Below are 23,021 nucleotides of genomic sequence, written 5' to 3'. Positions count from 1 at the left end.
CAGAACCCCAACTTGACCAACCTATTACATTAAAGAGTAGAAGTAAACAAGTCCCTGGGTAAGACAGTGATAAGTAGGATTCAAACTCCAACAGGGGAGCCCAGCCAGTCCCATTCAATCATGAATGCAGACATCCAACTGGCCAGTGAGCTGGGTGATGGTAAGACCCCAGCCAATCAAATGTTCAAGTGCAGGAATTTTGAAGCCCCTATAAAAGGGGGTGCTCATCAATAAACTTTGGTTCTTGTTGCAGGAACTCAGTGTGTCCAGAACTGCAGCTCACCTGCAGCCAGCCCTTCAGTCCATGCAGCTGCTTTGGGCTCTCCTTCATCCACCTGTGCAAACCACAGGGGTAGGAGCCTGACCTGCCACGGCCACCCCTGGACACAGTAGGTATCTCACACACTTCCATGTATCAATCTCCATGGGGAGGTAGCAGGAAGGGGCTGCTCCTCCATGAATGCCATTTGTGCCCCATGGAAAGCCCAGGAGGTGGTTGCTGGGCTGAGCTAGGGGCTCTGCCCAGAGTGGTGGGCACAAGGAATGTGTCTCGATTGCCTGGGGCCTCTCCTTGTCCCACAGGAGGATGCTGAGCTCTCAGACCCTGGTGTTCCAGCCCTGCCTTTCACAGGACTTTCTTTTCTGAATCATGCATTTATGTGGCCTGACATGGTCCACCCCACCCTGCCCCCACACAGTGTGGCCTGGAGCCCCTTGAGGTGCTTCCTTGGACCCCAGAGCCCCAGCTCCCACCAGCTCTGTTCTCCTGCAAGGCTGACACTCCCTATCTCCAGGAGATCCAGGGAGGAGAAGCAACTGAGGAGATACCTGTAGAAGCTGGAAGGGGCTGCCTGGAGCCCAGCCCACCTAAGCCACTCTGCCTGGATGGTGCTGTTGACAGGGCAGAACTAGAACCAGGCACTGAGGCCCAGAGCTGGCACGAGCACCCTGGGTGGGGGGGTCACCTGGAGCTGCTGGCCAAGGATGTGGGAGGTCCCACAGTACCAGGTGAGTGAATCTGCACAGCTGTGTCCTGGGCTGGCCCCCAGCCACTCTGGGCAGCAGGGCAAGGGGGAATTCTGCCCCTCTGCTCTGCTCAGTGAGAGCCCGCCTGCAGAGCTGCCTCCAGCTCTGGGACCCCCAACATCAGAAAAGTGTGGAGCAACTGGAATGAGTCCAGAGGAGGCTGTGGAGATGCTCTTGAGGGCTGGAGCCCCTCTACTGTGGAGACAGGCTGGGACATCCAGGGCTGTTCAGCCTGGAGACGAGAAGGTTCTGAGAACTGGGAAGCCCTATCCACTGCCTAAAGGGGCTCCAAAAGAACTGGAGAGGGACAATGGTCTGGGAGGACAAGACAAGCGGTAGTGGCTTCAAATTGACAGAAGACAGGGTTATATGGGATATTATGAAGAAATTCTTCCCTGTGAGGGTGGTAAGATACCAGCAGAGGTTTTCCAGAGCAGCTGTGGCTGTCCTGTCCCTGGAAGTGTTCTAGGGCCAGGTTTGATGGGGCTGGGAGCTACCTGGTCTAGTGGAAAGTGTCCCTGCCCATGGTGGGGGTTTTTGGAACAAGATGAGCTAGCTTTAAAATCTCCTCCAACCCAAACTGTCCTGTCTCTGTCATTCCTGCCTGCTTTTCCCCAGGCTCTGCACTGGATGTCCCTGCAGCTCCCTTGAGTACCTGCAGGCAGCTGGACAGGCACTGTGCTCACAGTCCTGCTGGCAAGTAATCCCATGGGTCACTGTCTTCCTCCTGCCCTCACCCTGGCTGTTTACTGCTCTCAGTCTTTCCCAGATCCCCTTTCCCTGGACCCCTGTTTTCCAGTCCAAGTGAAGGGCTGGGCCCAGCCCTTCACTTTTTTGGGCTGGCAGAGTGTGGCATAGGGTACCTCCAGCATGTTAATCCTGTCCTCAAGGACGCCAGGGTGAAAGGAAGAGCCCAAGCCTGTGGCCCCCAAGAGAGACAAGTCAGGAGGAATGACAGAGGACAGGCCAGCAGTGATGGGGAGACAGGTATCTGCCCCATCTGCTCAGGTAGGTGCTTGGCAGGGGTATCCTCTTGTGGCCAGCAAATGGGGATAGGGGTGGCAGTTCTGTAGCTGGGACACATCACTTGTGCTGGTGCCCTGCCACTGGAGGGGCATCACAGTGTATTCCCAGGCTGCCATGAGAATCATCAGGGAGGGTGTCAGTGCAAATCCCATATCATCCCAACACTAGTGAGCTTGTGACAACCATATGACCTTCCCTTTCCACAGGCCACTTCCTGCAGAATCTGCTTCCCACACACGCCTCCCTGTGTGGAGAACCTACTCTAGCCTGGCCTTCCTTGTCCCCTGATGCCTGGGTGCCCTGCCCCATTTGCCAGCTGCCCTTTGGCATGGCAGAGGTGGAGCAGCACACCAGCAATTGCAGGGAGACACCAGGGGCCCTGTCCTCACCCCAGTGCCTGCAGTAGGACAGCAGAGCTGGGGACAAACCCTCTGTCACCACTCCTGAGGGCTGAACCTGTAGTACATCAAGGGGCAGAGACACTGCAGCCCCTGAATGTCTGTGGCAAGACATTCAGGTGTGAGGATGAAGAAGGTGCTTCCAGCCCCATGGCCAGGTTTGGTGGGTTTTGAAGCACTGTCATGGCAGGGGTTGCTACTGGAGCAGAGTAAGTTAAAAGGAGAAAAATAAGAAGGACAGAAATCTGCAGTATGGCTGCTTAGTGGTACAGCAGGTACCCTGGGTGAGCATCCTGCCTTGGGATACCCTGTGTAGTTCAGTGACAGGGCAAGGAGGCCATGCTTTTCCTCCCCTCAAGCCCTGATAAGGGTTCCATTGCATGTGGACTGTAGGAGGAGGAAGCCAGGACCCCAAGATCAGGTGAAAAATACACTTTATTTACAAGTAGAAACATTTAAAAATGCTGCCTCAGCTTCCCTGGAAGGAACAAGAGGACAGGGCAGGTGGCAGGGGTCCCACACAAAGGGAGCAAGGGTGGTGGCCCGAGGGATGCTAAGTTTCACCTCTGTCCCTGTACCTGAGGCTGCAGAATATCCCTGGGGAGAGCTCAGCCCCTCCAGCTACAGCCTGGTGCCAGCCCCTGCACCCCTGTGTGTTTCTAGCCCTCAACCTCTGTGCATCCCCTTGCCTTGGGTCCCAGAAGGGTTTAGGGTGACAGTGGGTACAGGAAGGGCAAGGGGGCCTTGCCATGCCCAGGGCACCCCCACAGCTGTCAGTGGGATATGCAAGGCGGTCATGTGGGTGGCTCTACCTATTCACCCTCAGTGCTCCTGGGTCCTGGGGGGACAGGAAGAGGTGAGGGGGTGCAGGTGGGAGGCCAGGGCAGAGCCAGCACGCAGGGACTGGGAAACCTCAGGAATGCGTGTTCTTGCGCGACTGGCGACTGGCCTGGAAAGGACAGAGCGAAGGTGGGAGGTTAGGAACCATGAACCTGACCGAGCCCCATGCTGGGACCTGCTGCTGCCATAGCACCCCAGGGACAGCAGGACTATCCCCCTTTTCTCCATGGCCTGTATGAACCCAAGGCAGGAATTGGGGACACTGAACATAAGCTCAGAAGTGTGCCCAGCTGGTCAGGCAGTACCTACCTTGCCCTTTGGGGACTTGGCGATGCGGGATGAACGGCGTGTGCCGCTGGAGGATTTGGGAGTGCTCCTCTGGGCGACTGCCCGGCGCAGCAGGCGCCTCCCCAGCTCCCTGGGGGTGTTGAGGATGCTGAATGCCATTGACTGGCGCCTCTGAGCCTGCAGAAGAGGGGCAGGACCATTAGCTCAGGGTGGGACAGGACAGAAGGGTCTCTCCTGATCCCTCTTTTTCCCTCTGAAGCTTACTGGTGTGGCTGGGGCTGGCTGCTCGCTGTCTTGACTGGCCTGGGAGCCACTCTGCGCACTGCGGTCCTGGGTGGTCTGGGGCCGTGGGAAGCAGCTGGTTGGCTTCTTGGACTGGAAAACAGGGAACCAGCTAGTACTGTCATCTGGGGGTCAGCCTGCTGTGGGGCTGGCAGCAATGAGGGAACTTAGGGGCTGCAGGGAGGGGATGTGATTGAGGGTAGCAGTGCCCAGGGAAGGCGGAAGTGCTCAGCCCTTCGCCCCTGGAATGGCCTCCTTGCCAGCACTGAGAGCATCACGAGTACTAGACGCATGACTGGATGCTGGGAATACTGGACACTGGAATCCAGGGTTAGTGGGAACATGTGGCGAATGGGGGCCACAGCAGCTCCCTCAAAACCTGGAACACCTCTTGTTCCCAGTAGGGTGCTGTAATGGGGGGACTGGGCTGAGCTCACCGGGGGGGTGTCAGGGCCTTGGTGGGTCTCCTCTGAGAGGCGCTTCCTCTGCTGCCGGGTGGTGATGCTGCTGCCCTGGCTGCTGCGCTGGCTGCCGGTGGCAATGATCTGGGAGGTCTGCCTGCTGCCACGTTGCAGCGTCTCTTCTGGGTCCCCCATCTTCACATCCTCATCCGTGATGGTTCCCAAGGAGGTGGAGGGCTGGGGAGGGGATGTGGGGATGTTGCTGAGGGGCACTGTCAATTCCCAGACCCCCTCCCAAACCCCAGTTCTGGACAAAGGGCTGCCTCACCTCCCCCTCCCGCCTCTTACCATGCTCTCTAGGGGGTAGCTCGTTTTCAGGTGGGGGGGGCGGGCCTGGTTCCGCCGCTGCAGCTCTGCGATGCGGTTCCAGTCATCCAGCTGCTCTGGCTCATCCTGGCACATGCCCAGTTTCATGGTGCTCCGGCCTAAATCCAAAGCAAGGAAGGATGAGGGGACTTCCAGGTAAGACCTGACTCCCCCAAGCCAGGGCAGAACCCCACAGCCAGCAGTCGAAGCGCCTTCCCTGCCCACACACACCGAGGCTGGAGCTGCTGGTCCGCTGCAAGCGCAGGGAGCTACGGGTGACTGGTCGGTACCCAGGGAGGCCCAGAAGTACTGAATGGCCAGAGGTCTTCTCTGGGGAGGAAGCTTCCAGCTTTGCAAGAGTTTCCTGGGAGGGGAAGCTGGTGAGGGAACGGGTGGAGGCACCTGAGCGCAGACGGCCCTTAGCAGGGGAAGATGTTTTTGTGGACCGAGCCAATGGGATGTTCTTGATACAGACCAGTTCCTCAGACTCTGCCTGTTTCTGGGAGAGAAAAATCCACAGATGGGTTTAGGTTTAACAGACCTTAAAGCTCATCTCCTTCCACCTCCTCCTTCCCTTGGCTGGGACACCTTCCACTAGACCAGGTTGCTCTAAGCTGCAGCCAGTCTGGCCTGGAACATTTCCATGCATGGGGCAGTCACAGCTTCTCTGGGCAACCTGTGCCAGGGCCTTGCCACTCTCACAGGGAAGAATTTCTTCCCAATATACCATCTAACCCTGCCGTCTGTCAATGGGAAACCACTCACTCTTACCCTGTCACTCCAGGCCTATGTCCTAAGTCCCTCTCCAGGTCTCTTGAAACCTCTTTAAACACTGGCAGGAGCTCTAAGGTCTCCCTGGAGCCTTCTCCAGGCTGAACACCCCCCCCCCACCCCCCCCCCCCCCCACTCTCTCAGCCTATCTCCAGAGCAGAGGGACTTCAGCCCTCTGGAGAGCTTCTTTGACCTCCTCTGACCTTGCTCCAGCAGCTCCATGTCATTCTGATGTTGGGGCCCCAGAGCTGGAAGCAGCTCTGCAGGTGGGGTCTCACCAGAGTGGAGCAAAGGGGCAAAATCTCCACATTGCACTGCTTCCCACTGTGCTGGGGATCAGCTGAGGACATGGCTGGACTTAGGCTGCCAGTGCACATTGACAGGTCATGTTCAGCTTTTCAGTTCCCAGCATGCTGGGTCCCTCTGCAGTGCTGCTCCTGATCCCTGCATTCCCCAGCAGGGGCCCCCTGCTCACATCTGTCATGGTGATGTTGATGGTAGTGCGGCGCCGGGCAGAGCGGGTTTTGCACCCAGAGTCGAGCGAGAAGTCACCCGCGAACTTGGCGCTGCTCTGGAGCTGCGACGGCGTCTCAGAGTGGATGGGAGTAAAGTAGAGACTCTCCAGGGATGACTTCCTCTGGGGCAGCCGCTGAGACAGCAGTGACTCTTCACTCTCTGATGGCACCGAGACTTCCAGGTGAGAGCTGGTAGCCTTCCTGCAGAGACAGGGGATGAGGGTAGCACCAGAAGGCTTACCAGGTCATTGGAAGTGGTGGATTTTTGGGGTGCTGGAAGCAGATTGATCTGGTACCTGGTGGAGTTGAGCAGCTGTGCCTCATCGAGACTATCAGTGCTCTGGTCAGCCACATTCTCAAAGGAAGTCTCATGTCCCTTTACTGTGGCAGTCTTCCCCTGGAACTTGCTAAGTTCCTGCACCTGAATGGGAAGCAGGGAGGAATGGATTGATCTATCCTCCAAGTGAGGTGGTGATGGAAGCGAGGACAAGAAGGGTGAAGCTCAACTATGCCATACCCACCTGAGCTTCCAGGCTGCGGATCTGGCTGGTAAGATCCTTGCAGCTCATCTCAGACTCCTTGGCCTGCAGGATGCTCTGCTGTAGCTCCTTGGCCAGCCTCTCCGATTTGCTCTGAAGCTCTGTGTTCTCTTTCTGCAGGTGCTCCATGGCCTTCAGCTTCTCCGATAGCTCCTGGTTCTGCTGCTTCTTGGCATCATAATGACTTTTTGCCTTCTCCATCTAGGATATAAAGTAGAGGAATCCTGGTCAAGCTTCCCAGCAGTGTCAGGAACAGCAAGGCCATACTAGCCCCCAGCATACCTGCCCTTTGTAGTGCTCAGCTGCCTGCTCCTTCTGGGTGAGCTGCACCTGCAGCTCTGCCACCTTCTCCTGATGGCTTGTAACTGCTGCCTGCAGCTCCCCTTCGAGTGCCTGTGGGCAGGGAAGAGACTGGCTTAGAGGCAACCCAGGTAAGTCCCCTGGCAGCACCAACAGCTCCAGGGCTCAGCCCCCAGGTTTTTGGTCCCTCTTTACTTTAACTCTCTGCTGCTGGGTCCAGGTGGCCTTCTCATGCTGAGTCAGCTTTTTATTCAGCTCATCCACCTGGAAGAAACAACATGGCTTGGTGAGACCACCTCCAGACACAAAACTACAATCTTCCTGTGGAGGAGCACAGTTCCTCCTCTCTAGCCAGCTCTAGGGCACAATGAAGAAATTTCCTGCCACAGGGCGACCATTCAGCACCACCCACCACCAAGGAAGATTCCAGGACATGGCAAGGTGACAGTCACCCCATGTTAATCCTTACAGCAAGGCTGGCTGGAACTACCCAAGTGTGAGGAGCAGCCACGGGCTGGAAGCAAAGCCTGCGTTAAGTTCCCAGTGCCCAAGCACTTGCTACCTAGAGTCCCACAGGTCATCCAGCACTTTTGACACAAGTAGCTGGCTGCTGGAAGTTTTGGCCTGGCCATGCTCTCCCTGCTTCAGGGGGTGCTTGAGGAGCCCTCAGCCCCCCAGTCATAGCCACAAGTTCTCTGCAGAGTCCTGGGCAGCTCTGGCTGGGACTGGACAGGGAAATGTGGCTTTTCCAGCATTGTTTCCCAAGTGCTAACTCCTACCACATCTGAGATCAATGCTGCTCTAGCCACACCTGGACCATGCTGTCTGAGCACAGCTGTTTGTATCAGTTGTGCCAAGAGCTGGGCCTTGGTTAAAGGTGGGGGGAGGAGCCATCCCAGCACTGAGAGTCCTATGCTGAGGAGCCCTGCATGCTCCTGGCAGCCACTTGCTGCCATGTGCTGACATGTGAGAAGCCATGCCAAGTTGCAGGCACTAATGGGAGGGAGCAGGTGGCAGGATGGGACACCAGTTGCTACCCCCTGAAGCTGAAGACTTCAGGGTGCCCAGAGACTTGGAGCCAAGTGCCCCATGCCTGGGTCCATACTGTGAACAGTTCACAGTACAATACAGAGGAGAGGGTGACTCCAGCAGGAAGTGACAAACAAGGAGGGCTGTGCACTGTCACTGAGCAGCCAGCTCTTGGTGTGTGTTACCTGCTTAGTTTGGTCCTTCTGGATTATCTCCAACTGCTCCACCTGCAAGCACAAAAAGTAGAGGTGAGTACACAGCTGAGACATAGGCTGTTTCTCATACAATCATAGAGTCATTTAGGTTGGAAAAGCCCTCTGAGACTGAGTGCACTGCCAAGACCACCACTAATCCATGTCCACATGTCTGTTAAATCCCTCCAAGGATAGGGACTCTGCCACTGCCATGGGCAGACTGTGCCAGGGCTGGACAACCCTTTCAGGGAAGGAATTTTTTCCTAATATCCAACCTAAGCCTCCCCAGGCACAACTTGAAACTATTTCCTATTGTCACGCCACTTGTTAACTGGCAGAACAAGTTACCTGGGAGACCCCCATCTGGCTGCATCCTCTTTTCAGGGAGCTCTGTCACCCTTTCAGGGGAGAGACAGTTCCCGCCCCCCCCAGCTTCCTTTTCTCCAGGCTTAGCCCCCCCCAACCCCCTTAGCTGCTGCTCATCAGACTGGTGCTCCAGATCATTCCCCAGCATCGCTGCCCTTCTCTGGAAATACTCCAGCACCTGAATGTGACAGTCCCTTTCACACCTAGAAATGTGTCCCACACTCCTAGTCCCTGTGCTGAGCAGGACATGGATTCAGGGGTGTGCAGAAGGCTGAACACCACCATTTTTCAGGAGGGCTCCCCCATCCACATCCCTCCTGCCGGGAGTGGAACCCCTACCTGACTTGTCAGTCTCTGCTTCTCTTCCAGGAGTTTCTTCCTCTCTTCCAAGGCTGCCGCCTTGCTGCTCTCATACTCCTTACTCAGGTCCTCCAGCTTCTGTACTACCTCCTTAGCCTCCTGCCTGCTGCTGGTCACCAGCTTCTCAGATGCTGCCCGCAGCTGCTCCAGCTCCTGCCTGTGCCGCTCCCTGGCTTGGCCCAGTTCCGCCTCCAGCTGCCGCTGCCCTTGGCTGCGGCTCTTGCTGAGCCCCTGGTTCTCCTCGGCCAGCCGAGCATTGGCCTGTTGCAGCCCTGCCAGCTGTGCCCCTGCCTCTGCTGCATCAGCCTGCAGCCGCTGAATGGCCCGCTCCTTTTCTGCCAGCTGCTCCCGCAGTGACGGCACCTCCACCGCCTCCAGCTTGGCCTGCGCTAGCTCGGCTTGCAGCATGGACACAGCTTTTGCTCTCTGCTCCAGGTCCTGGCGGTGCTGGCTTTCTAGGGAGGCATGCTTGGCCCGAGTACTGTCGAGCTCCTGCTGCAGAGCAGCCAGGAGCTGCTCCTTCTGTAAGCACTTGTCCTGGCAGACCTTTGCCTCCTGCCGCAGCTCGTCCTCCCGCTCGCTCTGGCTATGGCGGTCCCTCTTTAGGGCCTCAATGGTCATCCGCTGCTTCTCCATCTCATCCTGGCACCGCTGCACGTCCACCTTCATCAATGAGCACCTCTCAGCTGCACGGGAGGCTGCGGTGGCCATCTCTGTCTGCAGCACCCGCAGCCTCTCCTCCAGCTTCTTGCTCTTCTCTGACTCAGCCAGGATCAGGCGTTTCAGCTCCTTGCTCTCCCCTTCCTTCTCTTTCACTTGGTGACGGAAGATGGAGACCTCCTGCTCCAGGCTGCTGATCAGGCTATTCTTCCTCTCAATCTCCTGGACACACTGGGACACTTGTTCCTTCCAGCTCTCCTTCTCCTGCACGGCAGAGCGGAGGGACACCAGCTCCTTCTCTGCAATCCGCAGCTGATCCATGGTGCCTTCCAACTCCTTGGACTTGAGCTTCTCCTGGGACAGCTGCTGGGAAACTCCCTCCAGTGCCTCAGCAGCTCTCTGGGCATCCGCCTCTAGCTTGGCCACATGCTGGGCTGCTGCTTGCTCTGCCACTGCCATCTTCTCCTGAAGGGATGAAATCTCAGCCCTCAGCTTCTGCTCCTCACTCTCCTTCTCCTTTGCCCATGATTGAGCGCTGGACAAGTCAGCCTGGAGGCTAGCCAACCGCTCTGCCTGGGCCTCCAGCACAGCCACCTTCTCCTGCTCAGCCTGCAGCTGCTGACAGGTCCGGCTGTGCTCCCGGCTCAGCACCTGCATTTCCTCCTTCAGCCGCCTACACTCTTCATCGGCAGCAGGAGAGGCTCCCAGAGGCTGCTCCCGGCTCTCTTCTGACACTTGGCGTGTGGCCAGCTCCTCACCCTGCTCCGGCAGAGCTGGCTCCCGGCCCTGAACCAGCTGCTGTCTCTCTGCCTCCAGCTCAGCGATCCTGGCCAGGTTGCCCTCCAGGCACTCAGCTGCCCGTCTCTTCTCATCCTCCAATATACCCTCAGTGTTCCGCAGGGATTCCTCCAGGAAGAGCAGCTGTTCCTGCAGGCGGCTGTTCTCCCGGGCCAGCTTCTCCTTTTCAGCCAGCCTCTGCTGGCTCTCCTTTAGCCTGCCCTCCAGCTCCTGCAGCTGGGCTTTCAGTGCCTCTGCTGCCACTCCCTGCTGCTGCTGGGCACCCAGCTCCAGGATCCGGGCTTCCAGTTCACCAACCTTGCGGCTCAGTGCAGCCTTCTCTTCATCCACGGCCTGCAGCTGGCTGCTAAGGGTTGCGTTGGCCTGCTGGAGCTGCTGCAGGGCAGCGTCCCTTTCCCGCAGGGCCTGCTCATGCTGGGCACTGAGGGCAGCCAGCCGCTCAGCCTGCTCCTCGGCAGCCCGTGCCTGCAGGTCTCGCTTCAGTCTCTCTTGGGCCCGGTGGCTCTCAGAGAGGGAGCTCTGGAGGCTGGTGACAAGGCTGTCCAGCTGCTGCTTCTCCTCCTCCAGCTGCAGTCCTTTGGCTGTCAGGCTGGACACTTCCTGCTTCAGCTCCTCCAGCTGGCAAACAGAAGAGCAGGGAGACTGTATTGGCTCTGACTCAGACAGAGAAATAGTGCTGCTCAGCGGTACCCAAAACACTGGTGTATTATCAACACCTTTCCAGCTACCCATGCAAGCATAGCACTGTGAAAGCTTCCAACGGAAAATGAACTCTTAACCCCCCCCAGCAAGGGTCTGAGAGTGGGCAAGATCCTGGGAGTGGGCACAATGAGGCCCACTGCCAAAATTAACCAAAGGGATATTCCACAACATATGATGTCAGCTCAGATATAAAAGCTAAGGGATGTAAGAGGAATGGAGGGCAGTCATTATTTTAGTGTTTGCCTTCTGGAGCAACCACTACAAGTGCTGAAGCCCTGCTTCCCAGGAAGTGTCTAAACATCACTCGCTGATGGGAAGTAGAGATTAGCTTTTCTCTTTGCTTATGCACACATAAACTTTCACTTTTCCTTTTTTGCTTTAGTAAGTTGCCTTATCTCAGCCTACTAGTTCTTTTCCATCTTATTTTTCTCTACCCTGTCCCGCTGGGAAGGGGAGTAATAGCAGAGCTTGGTGGGTGCCTGGTGCCCAGCCAAGGTCAGACTACTACAGGGACAAAACATGCATCCCCTAGGTAGTACTCAAGCTGTAGCCAACATGCTCACCAGAGTCCCAAGTGCTGCATCCCACTGGGAGCTGCCCAGTGCCTGCCTTCCCTCCCATCACACCCCCAGGGCACCTTGCTTTTCCCTCAGCCTTGTGCCACTGCTCCCTTGGACCAAACACCACCTTTTCACTGTGCAGGAGATGTTCTCTTCACAACCAGTTAATATTGTGTGAGGCTGGGGAAGCCACCAGCTCTCTGGCAGCAGTATTTGCAAATTCAACCCAAAAGGAGCTCTCCCAGAGTACTCAGCCCCACATCCCCTATCCAGCAGCAGAGAGCAGCAGACTCTGCCCCACATGGCTTTGCCATGCATCTCCTGGCACCTGCTGCTCTCTCCAACTGTATCAGTTTACCAAGCCCTTGCTGCAGGAGCCCCAGTGTACCTTCAAAATGTCTCCCATGACTTCTCCCTTCTCCTGGGTGCTGCATTCTTCCAGCTTGGCCAACTGGTCCTCCAGCATAGAAATCTTTCCCTGCAGAATCTCGATTTTCTCTTCTGAGCATTTCTGGCAACAGAGATGGGACTGAGCATGGTGCAAGACAGAAGAGCCAACCAACCAAGGAGAGGCACAGTCACCCACTCAGTATTGACACCGTGCTTTTCCAGCAGCTTTGTCTCTCCCCACTGCAAGGACAGCAGCCTGTCCCACCATGGGGAACCCTCCCTTAGTTTCAGGGAGAGGCTTCCCACGGGAACTGACAGTTACACAGCTTCTCCCTGTGTACTGGCAAAAATGGGCAGGAGGGCTCCTGGCAGCTGCACCCTGCTTGCAGTTGGTGTGTCCCCCAGCTGGGGGGGACTGTGGGGGAGCTACAGGGGGGCACCCACCACTCCCCCGGCCCCCTGACCTTATCCTGTAGGGCTGCATGCAGCTCCTTCTCCAGCTGCCGCTGCTTTTCCTGCGACTGAGCCATGGCAGTGTTGTGCTCCTCCGAGAGTTCGTTCAGGGCTCGTTGCAGCTGGACCATATTGCTGGCAATCTCCCGCAGCTGCCAATGAAAATCCATCCAGTCCAGAAGAGAGGCAGTGTGCCTTTGCTGTTCAGGGCTCTGCCTACTTCCCCATTCCCAAGAGCTGCAGCACACATGAGTATCTTGGGTTCTGGGTGTTCACCACATGCAGGCAGCTCCACCCAGCCCCCATTCCCCCACCAGAGTTCCAAGGCAGGCTTGGTCACTGGGTCAAAGATCGCATTAGCAGAACCATAAACATCCCAGCATCCAGCACTGCCATCAAATCCTCCCTCCGGGCTCCATCACAACCAACTGGGTTTTGGGGACATGGAGAGGACACTGCACCCCATACCTTGAAGGAAAGATCCCCATTCTCCTCGGAGAGCTGGTTGATTTTTCGGTCCATCTGGGCTTTTTCAGTCTTCAGGTCCTGGCACTGCCTGAAAGCCTCGTGCAGGCGCCCCACCAGGCTGTGGGAAAGGAGGTGGTTAAGGAGGTGGTGCATACTGGCAGCAGGCAAGGATATCACCAGGGATCGGTGCTGCTGGATATTGCCACGGAAACTAAAGGTTCCAAGGGATCTCCATGCCTTGCTGTGACTCTACCATCAACCCAGCTCTAAAACTGGGTCCCAACAGGTGACAAAGGAGAATAGAGATAAGCAATGTTTGTGCTTTGCAGAAGCCCAACTGCTCCAAACTGAGAGCAGAGGCAGCTGTGGGACTCCAACCACACCCCTGCAAAGGGAAATAAATGAGGGAAGGACAAAAAAAGACATGGCATTTCCAGTGCAGGTTGGGCAGCCTTCCTGAGTAAACAATGGCACAGGGACAGAGCAAAGACCAGGATGCAGTGTGACAGGTGATTTCAAGAGTGTGACAAAGCCCAGTACATGGGATCAAAGTAAAGGCCTGGGAAATGGGCTGAAGTCAGGAGTTCCAGGATCACCCTGAAAGCTTCCCCTTTTCCAGGGCAGGTGAGACCCACAAAAGCAGCACACCCTTTTCACATAACAGGAATAACTGCTCCCATGCAGGGTTTGGATTAAGAGTGGGCTGTTAGAAAGGCTGCATGGTTTGGAACTGGATCCATGCCCACTGCAATAAAAATGGGCTGCGGGCCATAACTGCCCTGAGGGCATGGGCAGCGTGATGGTGGCACAGCTGTGTCATGGGCTGATCCCACAGCGTGGGCAACAAGGGAGGAGAGGATTCTGCTCCTCTCTGGTGGGACCCCATCTGCAGAGCTGCCTCCGGCTCTGATGTCCTCAGTATCACAAGGATGTGAAGCTGCTGGGGCAAGTCCAGAGGAGATGCTCCAAGGGCTGCTGGAGCCCCTCTGCTCTAGAGACAGACTTGGAGAGACCTGGAGGTGTTCAGCCTGGAGTTGAGAAGGCTCTGGGGACGCCACAGAGCACCTTTCAGCACCTAAAGGGGCTCCAAGACAGCCAGAAATGGACTTTGGACAAGAGTCTGGAGTGACAGGACAAGAGGGAATGGTCTTCCACTGACAGAGGACAGGGTGAGATCAGATATTGGGCAGAAATTCTTCCCTGAGAGGGTGATGAAGCCCTGGCACAGGTTGTCTCGACAAGCTGTGGTTGCCCCATCCCTGTAAGTATTCAAGGCCAGGTAGGAGGGGGCTTGGAGCAATCTGGTCTAGTGGAAGGTGTCCCTGCCCATGGCTAGGCATTCCAGCTGAATGAGCTTTAATCTTCTAACCCAGACCCTTTTTTGATTCTGTGCCTACTGTCTTCTCCCCAGCAGCAGAGGAATGAGAAGGTTTGCTTTCTCCCCTGTTTCATGCACTGCTAGGGAAGAGACAGACAACATAGAGTCTGGGGATGTGGGAGTGACAAGGTCCCACCTAGGAGGAAGGAGTGGATGTTCCTGGAGGATTACCTCTCATTCTTCTCCCTCAGCTCCTCCATTTCTTTGGGCTCCAGCTGGTCTTCAGCTTGCTTCTCATTGAGCTTAACCAAGCGATCAATCTGCTGCTGCATCGTGGTGATCTGAGCATCTGGGGAAGGGGGCAAGAAAGGGCCCATTACCAACTTTTCATGTCACCTGAAACTCCCACAAGAGCATTTCTGCACAGAAACCCTCTGCAGCAGGAGATCAAAGAGCCAGGCTACCAGTGCTGCTGCTCAGCATAGGTGTTGCTTCAGTAAGGGCTTTTGTTGCCAGGATATATAAGGGAATACAATATGGAAGAAGGAACTTGGAGTCTCACTCCAAGTTGGCATGGCAGGATGGCAGGATGGACCATGCATGAGCAGAGTTGTGGTGGGGTCACAAAAGAAAAGTCAGAGAAACAAGGGCAGATCTCTGCCCCAGAGCCCTCCCTGCACCCCAGGATGTGCTGGTACTGACCCTTCTCCATGACGAGCTTGTGATTCTCCGCCACCTCCACCTCCAGCTCTTCCTGTTTCTTTCTCTCAAAAGCCAGCTGCACCTTCAGCCTCCGCAGCTGAAACTGGGGGGTCTGCATGATATCCCCCATGGGCGAAGATGGAGTGCTGGGCAGACTGCAAGGAGACACACACAAGCTGGATTATCCTGAGCCAGCCTAGGCCCCATGCAGCCAGACCCACTCTGCTACCCCCATCTCTGGGGCAGGTTCTCCTGCCTGGATCCCCAAGGGACTGCTGCCTTAAAAATCTAGGAACAAAACAACACACATACAAAACAAATTTCAATAAAGGAGGTAATATAAAAGCTGGTCTTTCATTGGAGGCCTCCAGGGGCAAATATGGAAAAATGACTCCACTTGGAGACATGGTTTAACGGTGGCCTTGGCAGTGCAGAGGGCACAGTTGGACTCGATGGTCTCAGAGGGCTTTTCCAACCTGAACAATTCCAAGATGCTAAAAGGAGCTAGAGCCCAAGCTCACATCCATCATCCATTCATCCCCACATCATGCCGGAGCAACGTGCAGCAGGAGAGCACCGAGGCAGAACAGGGCATTCCAGGGAGTCAGCGTGCAGCCTGGCTACACCTGCAGGTCCCAAAAGCCGCCCTACCCACCCCTCCCTTCCTTCATGTTCCCTGGCAGCCAGGAGGCAGGGCACGTACTTGGTGCTGGGGAAGGAGGCGATCCTCTGCAGCTCCAGGAAATGCACCTCTCGCTTGTGCGGGAGAGGTAACAGTGGGGAATGTTCCTCAGAGCTGCTGCTGGACACACTGGACAAGGAAGGCTCTGCTGGAAATAAAAAGGGAGAAGAAGGCTGTGATCTTTAATATCTAAGAGGCTGAGCAGCTAAAATCTCAGAGGCACAGGAACCACAAATTACAGTAGGGATGGAACAGCCAACAGAGGAAGCCATAAACCTGCCCTACATCCCCATCCCTCCTGCTACACAGTCCTTCCCCAGTAACTCTGCTCCCACAAGACTGTCAGCATCCCACCTGCTCCTCTCCTCCAGGGAAAGGCTGAGGTACTGCTGAGTAGGAAGAGCCAGCAGGTCAGAGGTAGCCCTACTCTTGGGAGTTTATAGGGGACTGTTTTGTAGCTGAGCACATCTGGGTTGTGCAGCAGCCTTTATGGCTAGGCAGCTACAGCAGCACAAACAGGAGGAAAAGCCAGGCCCAGCACTTACCTTTCCTTTGCAGAAATGGTTCCAGATTCTCATTCAGGCACTCCTCATTATCCAGCACAAATTTGACAATTGATGCCAGTTCAACCTGTGTTGGAGGAGCTGCAGTTAGTGGCTCTGCTGCAGGTCACAGGCAACACCACAGCAGGCGTGGGGCAGCTCCCTGCCTGCCTGTGCTGCTGCCCACACTTGCCTGCCACAAGCTTTTGATAGCCCAAAACCACCAGTAAGCACCACAGTGCCCACTCCACATCGTCTTTCAATGAGACCCAGGAGAGCAAGTCCCAGAGCACCTTCCCCCAAAGGAACCACTGCTTCCCCCTGCACGCCAGATCCAGAGGAGGAACCCCAAAGAGATTACCTGGGTCTTGTAGTCAAATTCATTCCAGTCCCCAGAGTTCTTGGAACTCATAGAGGTGTGATATAGGAGCAGCACGGCCACCTGAGCAAGGCAGGAAAAGCATGAGTAACCCCAGGCCAGTCACAAGCACATTGGTGCCATCTGGGACTAAAACATGCTACACAGTTACCTTGGCCAGTGCCAGCTCCTCTCCATCCAGGAGTTTCTGTGCAGAGACAAGGTTTTCTGCAGCCAATTTGTGCCGGCAGTGCTCTGCAACATGAAGCAGAATTCCCAGTCACACAGGAGCCACTGGGCACACTGCCTCCCCTGAGGTGGCACTCATGGCCAGGAGGGCACTGTAATGCATCCCCAGGGAGAAGGGACATGGGGCAGGATGGGCTCCAGAGCTGAGATCCCAGTGGTCAGCCTTGGCCATTAACTCTGACCAACTTTCATTCCCCTCCCTGGAATTCCACCCTAAATCCCAGCCTCCCCACCTTGGCATCTCCCCTCCAACATCAGCAGAGAGAGCTCTCTGTGTGGGATATGAGGTGAGATATGGTGTCTTCCCTTGAGGAAAGGCTGAGCAAGAGTGTGAGATACTTCCCATTTCCCCTCCAAGGATTTCTGCTTGGGTAAAGGTTTTCAACTGGGATTTGAAGAGCTTGACTCCAGGTACCCAACTAGGAAAACTGCTCCAGGCAGCATCACCAGAACAGACACTGGCACCCTGCCCTTCACACCCATGACCTCCTTTGCTCTGAACCCAGGCTCTGATAAGGATTTCCATCTGGAAGTTTCCCCTTCCACAGGCTGCTGCAGGAAAGCTGCTGGCACCTCGCAAAGCTGTTGATGTGGGGTGAGGGGGTCACTTTGTGGAGAGGGAAGCTGCAGACAGCAGACCAGACTCTCTCAGAGGTCAGGGGCACCGAGCAGGGGCAGTCGCTTTCCCCAGCACCAGCGGAGGGTCTTACTCTGCAGGAAACCATGGATGAAGGAGATCCTCTCTGGCAGCGGCTGCTCCAGCACAGACTCCCCCTCCTTGCTCCCGTGGCTGGAAGAGTGCAGAGTTTGCATTAACTCCTTCTGGAGGGATTAGGCCAGCGCTGAGTTTTGTGCAGTAGGGTTTGCTGAGCCAGGGGCAGGCTCTGGGGCACTGCTCTGCCTTCTGCCCCCACACCAGGGCCAGCACAGCCAGGACCAACCACAAGACGCATGGGAGTGGAATCCCCTGGAATCCCCCTGCTGGGACAGCAGCTGGAGCTGGGCAGCTGACATCCCCCCATGGGCACTGCTTCCTATTCTGCCTGCCAGCCCCAGCATCCAGCACAGCACAGGGAGCTTATGGTGGCCCCACTGGCCAGGAAGCACCACAGGGGCCAGTCCATGCCTGGAGCCTCAGGCTTTTCTTGCTGGATTTTGGGGAGGCTGAGGCTTCTTCATGCACTTACTTGTGACTACACTGTTCCTGAGTAGCCACCAGTTCATGGAATATCCTGAGTTGGAAAGGACTCGCAAGAGTTATTGAACCCAACTGCAGCTCAGAAATGGCATGCCCAAAACCCACACCAATCATGCTTGACCAGCACTGCTTCAGTACTGTCACTTACTCCCAAGGTGCCAAAACCAGGAACCTGGTCTGGGACAGGGGCTGCCACAAGGATTTGCTCCTCCTCACGGACTTCCCCTTGTGGCACCAGGAGGTCCTCAGATCAGCCAGTTGCTGTGGCAGCTGCCCTGCTGCCACCCCACTTTATCAAGAAATGGCCAGGCCTCTTTAGAGAGCATGTGCCACCAGGATCCCTACTAATCCAAGCTGGAGCACAGGCCCAGGAGATTAACCAGGTCTGACTAAATATATCTGTGGTGCAGGCAGCTCCTTCCTCCCCACCCACTGCAGGCAGATCCCTGCTCCAGGCAGGCTCTCCTTACCCCATGCAGGAGGTAATTATAGTAGACAGGCTCCCAGTGAGCCTCCCACCGGAAGGGTTTGAAAGTAATGCATGGTAGCCTCACACCCTCTCAATTTGTTTTGCCAGCTCCTTAACCACCAGGCTTCATCCCACCTCTGATGCCTATTATGGCCTGCAGATTTTGGTTGCCCCTTGCTCCCAGGGAACAAACACGATTCTTGAAGGAGGCATTCCTCCCACCCCAGCCCAGCCACCTCAGGTCCCAGGGCAGAGCACAAAGGCTCCATCCTGACCACACTATACTCAGCAGCAGCCTGACATCCCCAGGCAACAGAAGCATGTCATGAGGCACAAACTGTCATTCTTTACACTGCTTTCCAGATACAAGGTTTCCTCAGGATCCCAAGGCTGCCACTCAGGAAAACTTGCTGAGCTGTTCCCTCACCAGAGCAGCATCAACAGAAATGGATAATGATCAGTGCAGCTGCAGGAACCCCTGTGCCACTGGTGCAGCACTCAGGTCTTTTCTTCAATACCAGAAGCAAACCCAGATGTTAAGTGCCAGATGTGATAACAAGTCTCAAATGACAGGAACTCTGACCAAAACATTCCCTGGGCAGCTCTGTGGGACCCAAGAGCTCTGCAGGCAGACCCCAGCTGTGCAGTGCCATAGAGGAGATGGAGATATCAGCATCTCATAGGCCAGAGGAGGAATAAATACCCCAAGACCTCCCCCCCCCCCGCCCAAGACAGGAGCCTTTTAGCTCCTGGGGGCTGAGGCCATGGCTCCAGGGACAGCACAGACCCAGCTGTGGGTCTGAAATTTGTACACAGCTCCCCATACTCACATTTTGTGGATAATTCTGATGAAGACACTACAGTCCTGGAGCTGGGACAGATCATTGAGGGGATCAGGACAAACCTTTGTGCTGTTCACCTAGAAATGAGGTGGGACAGTCAGAAGGCAGAAACCAAGACAACACTGTGCTGTGCCACTCATCACCTCCAGTCCTGGCAGGGGACAGCAAGACTGGTCTGGGAGTGAAATCCACCCCTTTAAACCACCCCTTCCCAGAGAACAGATGAACATGATCCCCACAGCTCCATGTCTGAAAGTCTGGCACAGGTCCCATTTATCACACTGCTGGAGCCCCTCTTCCCTGGAGAGGCTGAGAGACCTGGGGGTGTTCAGACTGAATAAAAGAACCCTCCAGGGAACCTCAGAGCCCCTGCCAGTGCCTAAAGGGGCTCCATAAGAGCAGGAAAGGGACTTTGGACAAAGGCCTGGAATGACAGGACAAGAGGGAATGGCTTCCCACTAGCAGAGAGCAGGTTAGATGGGATATTGGGAAGAAATTCTTCCCTGAGAGGGTTGTCCAGAGAAGCCATGGCTGCCCTATCTCTGGAAGAGTTCAAGGCTAGGCTGGATGTGGTTTGGAGCAAGCTGGTGTAGTGGGAGGTCTCCCTGCCCATGGCAGGGCATTCCAGTTGAATGAGCTTAAAAGCCCCTTCTAACCCTAACCATTCTATGAGTTTTCACTTGGACACACCAGTGCTTTGTGAGACAGATCCAACAACCCCTCTGCAGTACAGCTGCTGCCTGCTTCAGGCTCAGCTCCATCTCCCAGGCAGTTTCCATGACCAGACCAAGCCATTCCAGCATTTCTGGTTACTCAACAGGAAGGGTGAGCAAGGCTTCTCCTGCAAACACCCACCTGCCCCGGAACAGTAGGAACTGGACTACCCTAGGGCCTGCCCCAGCCACAGTCCCTCCTGTGATAAGCCCCAGCATCGTGTCCCAAAGCTGCCAGAGCTAGCAGCAGCATGTCCCACCTCTGCAGCAAGCTCCAGCAGAGGGTGGGAACTTACCCAAGCAAGGAGAGCAGCAACTCTTGCACCATGAAGAGACATTGTGGCCAGTCTATCAGGTTCCTGCCCAGACCTAAAAACACCAGCAAAGGGGGAGGGGGGATAAAAAAGGTAAACTATAATAATTATGTTACTAAATTACTTGCACCCAGCACCAGGCATTTATGCCCACCAAGGAAGGATGTGTCCCTGCATCTGGCCAGCTGTGCAGTGGCAGCCAGCATCCTCCTGCTTCCCCACAGGCTCAGAGTGGGGAGCAATGCTGAACAGCAGCCAGGCCCACTCCCACAGACTAGGATCCTGACAAGGGGTCAATGGAAAACTGCTGCTCGGGCTCCTCATTCTCCTGCTGTGCCTTCTTCCCTCTCTCACTTCCAAATGTCACTAATATTTCTTGCCCAGCAAGGCAGTGGCCAAGCCATTGAAGCGCTGCCAGCTCCCCTTCCCACTGCTGCTAGTGAAAGAACCACCTGCTGGGGGCACAGGGAGCTCACAGCTGCATTGGGTGGGAGCAGGGATGAGCTGCTCTGATGGGATCTGGGATCACGGCCAGGTCCCCTTCACAGCGACCTTTGCCTCCATGCTGGCTGTCCCCAGTGCCACCCTGGTAGTCTTCCAGGGCAGGGGACTGCTGGTAGCCAAAAAGTGACCCAGATGAGGAGGGGACTCCCCACCCAGTATTGCACCTGGACACCTGCATCATGACGGGCCAGGAGCCTGGTCGGGATCTGCAGCTGCTCAGCACAGCACAACCAACCAGTCACGGTGGCTTTGGGGACGACAGAGCTCCCACTGCCGTCAGTCCAGCTGGGAAGCATGGGATCCTCAGCAGGACAGGTCCTCCCTCGCGTGGCTAAAACCCAGCTCCTTAGCCCACGGCTGGGTCACTCAGCAACTACTGTCCCTCCCCCGGTGGCACAGCCAAGACCTCTCTCTAAAAATCCACCCAAAGGCACCGGGTAAAGCACTCGAGCAGCACTGGATGCAGACCCTCAGAGAAAATTGTGTCCCACCAGCGTCGAGCTGGGTTTCACCAGAACCAGTCTGCAAACACACTGGTGCCTGGTGTGAGATCTGGACGGGCAGGGCTACCAGCTCCTGCCGCGGTCACAGCCTGGCCTGTCACTGGTGACACTGGCCACCGTGAGCGTCTGAGACAACGCCATGACCCGCCGTGAGGACGTGCCATTCGTGATGGCAGGCGGGAAGTGGTTGGGGAGCCCGCCAGCGGCCGTGAGCGCCTTCCAGCTGCATCCCCGCAGAGAGCAGCTGCAGGGGGGCGGTGGGGACCGGGGAACGAGCTCCGGAGGTGGCGGCGGCCGCGGCGGCATTGTCCTTCCCCTGCTTCCCCTGCGCCGCTCCGGTCACAACACGGCGTTACGCAAGCCCGCGCTCCGGAGCTCCCGACGTGCCAACGCGCCGGGGGACGCAAAGCCCGCGGGCCCCGGGCCGTTTCGGGCCAGGGGTCCGGCTGCGAAAAGCACCCATGAGGGGTGAGCGACCCACGACAGCCCCCGGCACGGACGGGCCCGCAGCTGGCGCGGGGCAGAGGGGGAGAGCAGCCGCCGACCCGAGCGCCCGGATGTTGGCGAGCGCGGCGCGGCCAGCCGCGGCCCCGGGGACCCGCACCTCGGGGGCTGGCGAGGGGCCGGGCCGGGAGCCGTACGCTGCGGCGAAGCGGCGGAGCTAGGCGAGCTGAGCTTCGCCGCCCCCGCCTCGCTCCCCCCAGCCCCGTGGAAAACAAAACAAGGAAGAGGCAGAAAGTCTTTGTTGGGGCCTTACCGGGGCCGCGCGGCCGTCGTCGGCGCGCTGGGGTTAATCCGCCATGAGCGCTGGCAAGCCGGGAAGGGCCGGGAAGCCAGCGGCCACGCACAAAAGAAAAGTTGTTGAGCTTTTCTTCGGCGGGGCTGGCAGGCGGCGGTTCCCCTTCCTGGCCCTGCGCCACCCCACGTCACCGCGCCGGGGCCGCGCTCGTTAAAGGCGCAGGGCACAGAAACCTCCGGCGCCTCGCCACGGGGAGGGGAATCGTCCGAGCCTGGACGGGCTCACTGCCGTCACCCTGCCCCAGCCGAGTGACGGAGAGCTGTGCCGGTGGGGCCGGCACAGACCCACTCCCGGCCCCAGCGCAGCTCGGGGAAGCCGGGGCTCGGCAGAGAATGGCCCCCGATGCTACGTCTCCCCCTAACCGGGACTGGTAGTCACATCCCAGCTGACCCCTGAAAAACTACCCCGATACGCACACATCCCGCGGCCACAGATTCGACGGGAACGGGACCCCACGGGTCACCAGCTAGACCAGGGAGGACTCGGACGAGGAAGGGACGCTCACCCCTCTTTGCTGTTCCGGAGACTCTCGGAAGTCATCTCCGCAGCGCCCGGGCTGCCTGAGGAGGCTCGGGGCCGCAGGATGGGGCTGCCCCGAGCACGGCACAGGAAGGGCACAAGGAGAAGGTTCTTTCAAACCGGCGCTGGGGGCAGCAGAGGAACTCGCAAGGAACGCGGCCGCCGACTGCCGCCGGCGAAGGTTCCGACTTTGCCAAACCCCAAGAAACGAAGAACCACACGCCCGAGCCACAGCACTCCGGCTGCGACCGCCCCGTCCTTAGGGACGGGGACGCCGCTGAGCTTGGCCCGAGACGGAGACTGTGCCACAGGCGCGCCCCGCCGCCCGAGGGTTCCGCGCCTTGCCCACCTCTGGCACAGCCTCGCTCTGCGGCCCTGAGTCCCCGCCGAGGGAACCACCGGGGCCCGCCCCGCAGGTGACCTCAGCTTCCCCCGTACCGTGACCGTGGCTAGGGATCGTCTCCGTCTTCGGCGCCACCGGGGCTCCAGCCGTACTGGTGATCCTCTACCACACCGAAGCCGCCAGGGCCCGGGCCGCGGCCGCGCTTACTCGAACGGCAGCGGCCGCTCTTATTCG

General features: G+C 57.1%; 2 protein-coding genes across 9 annotated transcripts in view; one reads left to right on the top strand and one right to left on the bottom strand.

Moving 5' to 3' along the window:
• Nucleotides 1-5,996, top strand: part of XNDC1N (XRCC1 N-terminal domain containing 1, N-terminal like) — a 7,501-nt gene extending 1,505 nt beyond the window's left edge. Inside the window, 2 exon segments of the mRNA XM_059870259.1 lie at nucleotides 254-389; nucleotides 5,856-5,996. Of these exon segments, the coding sequence (XP_059726242.1) occupies nucleotides 254-356 (103 nt within the window). The 3' untranslated portion in view covers nucleotides 357-389; nucleotides 5,856-5,996.
• NUMA1 (nuclear mitotic apparatus protein 1) lies at nucleotides 2,868-23,021 on the bottom strand. 8 transcript variants are annotated; one of them, XM_059873845.1, is made up of 27 exons: nucleotides 22,883-23,021; nucleotides 20,102-20,174; nucleotides 19,081-19,169; nucleotides 17,294-17,373; nucleotides 17,157-17,165; nucleotides 16,507-16,589; nucleotides 16,338-16,418; nucleotides 15,980-16,064; nucleotides 15,456-15,582; nucleotides 14,753-14,907; nucleotides 14,282-14,399; nucleotides 12,733-12,850; nucleotides 12,276-12,416; nucleotides 11,810-11,932; nucleotides 8,681-10,777; nucleotides 7,967-8,008; nucleotides 6,948-7,016; nucleotides 6,735-6,863; nucleotides 6,435-6,653; nucleotides 6,210-6,334; nucleotides 5,874-6,114; nucleotides 4,859-5,126; nucleotides 4,610-4,746; nucleotides 4,298-4,498; nucleotides 3,843-3,953; nucleotides 3,600-3,755; nucleotides 2,868-3,399 (listed from the first exon to the last, which is right to left on the bottom strand). In XM_059873845.1, the coding sequence occupies exons 2-27, from the start codon at nucleotides 20,141-20,143 to the stop codon at nucleotides 3,364-3,366; spliced, it is 5,082 nt and encodes a 1,693-aa protein (XP_059729828.1). In that variant the 5' UTR covers nucleotides 20,144-20,174; nucleotides 22,883-23,021; the 3' UTR covers nucleotides 2,868-3,363. The 8 variants fall into 8 exon arrangements, with proteins under 8 accessions (XP_059729828.1, XP_059729772.1, XP_059729778.1 ...); XM_059873789.1 differs by lacking the exon at nucleotides 22,883-23,021 and adding an exon at nucleotides 22,431-22,578; XM_059873795.1 differs by lacking the exon at nucleotides 22,883-23,021 and adding an exon at nucleotides 22,431-22,578 and having other exon boundaries at nucleotides 15,456-15,579.

The sequence above is a fragment of the Haemorhous mexicanus genome, chromosome 2 (genome assembly GCF_027477595.1).
Source record: "Haemorhous mexicanus isolate bHaeMex1 chromosome 2, bHaeMex1.pri, whole genome shotgun sequence".
NCBI classification, from domain to species: domain Eukaryota; kingdom Metazoa; phylum Chordata; class Aves; order Passeriformes; family Fringillidae; genus Haemorhous; species Haemorhous mexicanus.
This window is presented reverse-complemented; position numbering and strand designations above follow the sequence as displayed.

What these genes read in the sequence shown, in the direction of transcription:
- NUMA1 (XM_059873789.1), bottom strand. Translation starts at nt 22,465, where the DNA reads ATGACTTCCGAGAGTCTCCGGAACAGCAAAGAGGG. An exon ending in AATTTGACTACAAGACCCAG is followed by an intron (nt 16,065 to 16,337) that starts GTAATCTCTTTG and finishes CCTCCAACACAG; the next exon opens with GTTGAACTGGCATCAATTGT. An exon ending in ATGGGGATCTTTCCTTCAAG is followed by an intron (nt 12,417 to 12,732) that starts GTATGGGGTGCA and finishes TTTCATTGGCAG; the next exon opens with CTGCGGGAGATTGCCAGCAA.